We start from the raw sequence: 6,000 nt of genomic DNA on the forward strand, positions 1-6,000 counted from the left end.
CAGTTTCTCTGAACAGTATATGACTTACAACTTCAGGATCATCCTCTTCTACAGTGGGAGGTTTTCCATCCTTCTTCAACTGCTTCTTTTTTTCTTTCACCTAAAGATTAAGAAAAAAAATGAGAGCCTAAAAAGCTTTATAGGGCTTACATAATTGTATCCAAGTAGTTCTGCATTCCTACTCCACTGTGTGGGAAGAACTCTGGATGACAGTAAGTTCTTGATTTGGATTGATGTTTTATTTTAGACCAAAACCTCCTCGTCCTAGGTCCAGATAAACACATACAAGATCACTGTTACATGAACTGTAGTAATTAAAAATACTATGTTAGATACTATTCACTCAACACAATCCTTTTGTTGGTTTTTTTGTTTGTTTGTTTTTAAGATACATTCATATCCAACACACACCATCCAAACCAGCAGGAAGTTTATTTTGCTTTGTAACATTCAAAAGACTAACAACAACAAGCAGAACATGAAGTGTTCCTTGGTTCAGAGTATCTGAGCTCTCCCATATCATCTGCTTTCTCAAGCTTGTGTTTTAGTCCATCCACATCACTCAACTAACTTCTTGGCCAATGCAATCCAAGCTCCTTTTCTTATCTTATAGGTCATTTTCCCCCCAACTTCCCAGTCTCCTGCTGTCATCACCTATTTTCTTCCACCTACATACATTTGAACTGCATCATTCATTCACAGACTTGAAAAAAAAATATTTAGGTCAGATCATGTGGTCTGACCTAATTATTTCAAGTACTGAATTTCACTGAATTATCTTGCACTGAGCTCAACAGCAGTCTTGGACAAAGCACATTTGTTCATGCCGTGAAGAGCTCAGAGTCCACTTGCACAGCTTCATTATGAGGTTTGCTCAGCTCACCTTTTAATGACCTGAACATGCAGTGGGTGTACCAAAAAGCAAATTATGAATGACTGATTATCACTCACCTCCACCCCAGACGTTCCTACAGAATACTTACAGTGTGTTCCACATATTCTTTTCCTGCCTGTATCACATCCAAGGCCCTCTTCTTTTGCTCCTGATCTAGCAGCAACTTGTACGCTTTATCTACAGCTAACAAAAAGCATCAACATTAATAGCAACAATAGTCACATTCCCAAGGGATCACAAGATTGCTACTTGTTGACCATACAAATTTCACTTCCTTGAACTGAAGGGGCTTTGTTTGGTTGGGTTTTGTTTGTTTGTTTTTAAATACATCTAGCTAAGCGATATCACGATTAGTCAAATGAGATTTGGGGTACAATAATGGCAGAAACTGTCAGACACCTTTTGGAGTTAGCAGGGTGAAAGTACCAATCCTAACAAGTGATTTAGTTATAGGGCATGACATAAGTTTAAGGTGCATAATGCCTCACCATAATGCAAAACATACACCTAAAACCATCACATTACTTCTGTCGTGTGGTCTTTGAATAAAATCTAATGCACAGATTAAACAGTTTTTCTTGAACAATCTCAAAGCCCAACGGACATGTTTGTCCCTGTTGTGAACTGACAATGCAGTTACTGCCACCTAGTGAAATTTTCTGCTGACATGCCACCCCACACACCTCCCTCATCTAAAGCGCCTCTACAGCAATTCCTTCTGTCATCACTGGGGCCTCTGCCCCTAATAAACATTTAAACCAGCTACAGAAAAATGGCAGTCCAACTACTATCAGCCCAGAAAAAGGGTGAGAGCATTACCTTCAAACGCCTTCTGGGCTCTATCTGCATCATCTTGATTTTTGTCTGGGTGCACCAATATTGACAACTGCAAGAGAAAGGATCTTGCTATCAAGATCATTGCCAAATATGAAGAATATTTCAGAGATTTTTGTGACAGGAGGGAAATAGTCTCAGAGAGAAGGAATCACAGGGGATCACATTCCTTTGTATATAGACAAATCAGCTGACAACATGTAGAAGTATGCATCCGTAAAACTTATAAATCAAATACAATCCCTGTAATAAACAGACTGTCTGAGAAAAGCTGAGCTTAGGATGTGCAGAACAATATAAACACCCTTCAGCTGCAGTGCCTGGAGCTGCTATGAACCCCTTGGTCACCCAAGTTTTGTATCCTTGGTCTTAAGAAGAAACAAACCTACAAAGATCACCCTCAACCAAAGTTTACCTTTTACTCAACAACGTCTCCCAAGAAGTTCTCCAGTATCCATAAGACTGTTCAAGTATCAAACTATTTAAAAAAGTGGGTAAGTTTTTCCTTAGGCTCCTTTACTGAGAGTTAAGAAAACACCTTCCTGTACTCTCTACCCAGGAGAGACAGGACATTGATCACTACCATCCTTAGGGCAACCTTAAATGGGCTGGAAAGCATATGCCCTCCACCCTCCTCTTCTAAAGAAAGAGAAAGTTCTTTCAAACTTTCCCCATATGGCATTTTTTCTTTCAGACCTCTTATTTTTGGTGTTGCTGTATGGACTTTCTAGTTTATCTGCATCTTTCCTAGTGTAACGTTCAGAACCAGTCACAGTGCGGCAACTGAAATTGCATCAGTGCCAAAGAATGCCAAATAATTACTTCCTGAACTCTACAGATGGCACTTTCTAGTTCACGGGAAAAAGGTTTGCCTCCAGTCCTGAACAGTAGCGTGCTCCTGATTTACTCTGTGATTTGATACAGCCAATGCCTTTTTCCTTCTGTTGGCTGTTCCACATTCTGTATTTAGGTGTTTGATACACAATTCCATGCACGTTTTTCATTTCATCCCATTGATTTCAAAACACTTCCCTGTAGTATTCTACCAGCCTAAAGCTAAGACAGCCCCAGTTTATTGATTCGCAGAACTGAGAAGTCAGCAACAGACTAAAAGGTTATCCTCCCACTTCCCACATATAGAAGCAGCCCATATCCCATCACCAACTTGGCAGGCATGTTACTCTGACAGCCAGCACAGCTTCCTGTCTGAAGACAGTTCTTGATGTTTACACCACTAATTCAGGTAAGAGGCTACAGCTCTCCAAATACTGTGTTTCTTTGCTGCATGCACTGATTAAACTCAAATTTCTCCTGCAGATCTGTCAGCAGAGTAAGTCTGGGGTAATGTTTTCTGTGTTGCATGGGGCAATGCAGACAGGTCTGTGAGCAGACTTGCTGCTGTTCCAGGTAACCCAGCCACCAAAAATGACCACTGAAATTCTTAAAGAAACCTCACAGAAAATACATTTCTGGATCCAAGTCCATACATTTGAGAAAAACACCTTTTCTCAGTTCTTAATTTCTGATGAATTTTGACCTTCTCTTTGAACTAAAGTTCAATAAGCTGATTATACAAGGACGTATCAGTTTGCAATAGCCCCATCACACACTTTACAGGAAAAGAAGCATACCACGCATGGACCAGGGACATTCTGCAGCTCTCCTCTTGTTAACACAAAGATTGTTCTAGGCATTTCTTCCCAAAATGGCTACTCCTCTACCCAGATACAGCTTTACCACCATTTTTCTTGTTCCCAAGCACAGATGCACAATCTCTACAGAGCTTCTAGTTTCCTTCCAGAGGCTTCAAGTGCAAAAAGCCAAATACCTGCCGGAATCTTTTCTTTATCTCTTCATCTGTGGCTTCAGGATCCATCTGCAGTACCTAAAAGAGACCATGAGAGCAGAGCAAATTCAATGATACTCCCCATATTTCAGGTTCCTAGCAGCAAGCTCTAAACACTTGGTTCACTGGCATACAGACACAATGCCAGAAAGCTCCCCCCATCAGGGAGCTGCTTCAGGACATGAATTTTCACCTAGTAAAACAGAAACATTTTAAGAGACACCATGTTTAGGACATTCTACTTTTAGCAATGCTAGATTCCTCCAACTATGCCAGTGTCCTTTCCACACTCAAGTCTCATGTAGACAGCTGCCATCCCTAAATAGCCACAATAAGTCTAAATCTTCAACCAGTCCTATAGCGATGGTTAGTCTGGCAGACGAGGAAGCATATGGTGGCTTTGGGACACTGTCGGATCATTCATAACTGAGAACTCTGGGCAGGAAACACACTACTTCATAAGAATTTATTCATTTTATCATTTTAAAAGAAGACAGGGGAGTTTTACTCTTTGGTTTCCATGAACGAGCCCACTTGTCTACTGATCTGTAGGGATGTGGCAGCGTTTAGAAGCTCTTTTGTGAATTAATTTACTGAACAGAAGCCCTAAGCAACAAGTGAGCCTAGGCAACGCAGATGCACATGGTCTGACACTAAGAATCTGTAAATTAAAAAAAACTCTCTCAGCAGGAAAGCTAAATGGCTTTCGCAATGTACTCTCCAAGTCAAGTACTAAGACCTACACAGAACTGAACATTGTCAAGGTGAATCTGCCAACTGATCTGGCTGACCAGCCCTGAATTGGGACTACAAAAAGCAACTGAGGCTTTAAAAAGGCAAATAAAGATGATATCAGGAAGGAATACACATGGGGAAAGCCAGCCCCAGATGAACACCAGATTGTTTTATTTACTGTCTTCCTCAGGCTTTCATACTTGTTGAGACTTTATAACTGACAGCAACTGGAATCAAACTATGTAATGTGCAAGGGAATTACCTGTCTTCCAGTGACTCCTCAAAAGATTGCTCGCTACTGTGAGCAGTGAGAGTCCTCTCATTCTATGCACTATGCAATTTCAGTGGGATGAATATCCAAAATAGAAGACACAACTAGAAACGCCAAGTCAAGAGTGCTCAGAACAGAAACTGACAAGCATGGTACCAGTAGCTGTTACATTCTCATTAATCTGCCAAATCTTCCAGTGCTGTTGCACAGGGGAAATGTGACAAAAGCATGTAGTTTGCACCTGCCATAAAACAGTGAAAAAGAGAGCGAGCACATATACACCATCCTTCTGTCCTCTGTAAGCCTTCTGCACAGTAATCTACATCTAGAGAATTTTTTTCTTTCTTTATGTCCAGTCCTTTTACTGAAATAAATACCCTGTAAATCTGGAAATTGGTATACCAAGTACGAAGGGAGGATAAAATGTTGAAACTAACCTCAAAAGGGTTCAAGTTGAAATATGAAGATCCAGGTCGGGTCAGCCTGTCAATTTGGTTTTTTGATGTTAAAACAGAGTCTCGTTTTTCAATTTGCTTTACCTGAAGAATAAGAGAGACCTATATTAACTGACAATCAAAACATGCTTACTTGTTTTCCCGTGTGATTACTACACCAGCCATCATCATCCTGTACTACAATTCACAATACCTCTTGCTCATCCTAAGCCTGTAGTTACTTTACTGAAGCACTAGCAGAGAACATTTTTTAGCCTTTTCTACAGCACGACAGTATTTTTAGCATTACATTTTAACTATAAAAAACTCTATAAAGCACTTCTGCCTGTCTCTCCTATGTCTGGCCCAACAGCCACGGCTTTTCCACTGCCTTTGCTCCTACACCAGCACCATCATTGTGATTCCTTGGAAACCTACTGCAACATTTCTTTTAACACACTGTTGGTAGGATAGCCCATTGAACACATTAAGTGATCCTGGTGCAAGTATAGAAGTCCATTTCATTCTGGCCATACAGTATTCAGTTCAGTTCAGTTTACTTTTTGCTCTTTACAGTATTAAGCTAAACCAAACCACGTATTTACATTTAATGTTCACCTTTATTTAAAGAAATAAGCATCCACCAGACTGGCACTACCTTTCTGCGGGCAGGCTCAGGTAAACACGTCCAAGCTGTGCACAACGTAACGGAGACTAGCACAGGCTGAGAGAAAAGGGCCCCACGCACCTTCCCAAATGACAGCTTGTCCACAAAAAGACCACGCAGGGGAGCACAGCGGAGGGTTACACTCAGAAGGTGCGGAGCACACAACTCTCACCGCGTTTATCCGAGGGAGCGAGATAGGGCTTAACGCTTGGCTCCTTCCCACAGCCACAACAGGGGCTTTTCCGAGGGCGGGAGACGCCGCACGGCCGGCGGCAGCGAGCCGGGGTAACGCCCGGCCCTCCCCGGGCCGAGCACGAA

The 6,000-nt window shown here is 41.6% G+C and overlaps 1 protein-coding gene across 1 annotated transcript in view; it reads right to left on the reverse strand.

Moving 5' to 3' along the window:
- Positions 1 to 5,850, reverse strand: part of DNAJC8 (DnaJ (Hsp40) homolog, subfamily C, member 8) — a gene marked incomplete at its 5' end in the record, with an annotated part of 12,562 nt that extends 6,712 nt beyond the window's left edge. The window contains 6 exons of the mRNA XM_010576382.1: positions 29 to 100; positions 984 to 1,078; positions 1,715 to 1,781; positions 3,558 to 3,614; positions 5,019 to 5,120; positions 5,764 to 5,850. Coding sequence (XP_010574684.1) covers positions 29 to 100; positions 984 to 1,078; positions 1,715 to 1,781; positions 3,558 to 3,614; positions 5,019 to 5,120; positions 5,764 to 5,850 — 480 coding nt within the window. The remainder of the gene's footprint in view (positions 1 to 28; positions 101 to 983; positions 1,079 to 1,714; positions 1,782 to 3,557; positions 3,615 to 5,018; positions 5,121 to 5,763) is intronic.
- Between the last annotated feature and the right edge of the window lie 150 nt (positions 5,851 to 6,000).

This window comes from Haliaeetus leucocephalus, unplaced genomic scaffold (assembly GCF_000737465.1).
Source record: "Haliaeetus leucocephalus isolate CR32 unplaced genomic scaffold, Haliaeetus_leucocephalus-4.0 Scaffold517, whole genome shotgun sequence".
Lineage (NCBI taxonomy): Eukaryota > Metazoa > Chordata > Aves > Accipitriformes > Accipitridae > Haliaeetus > Haliaeetus leucocephalus.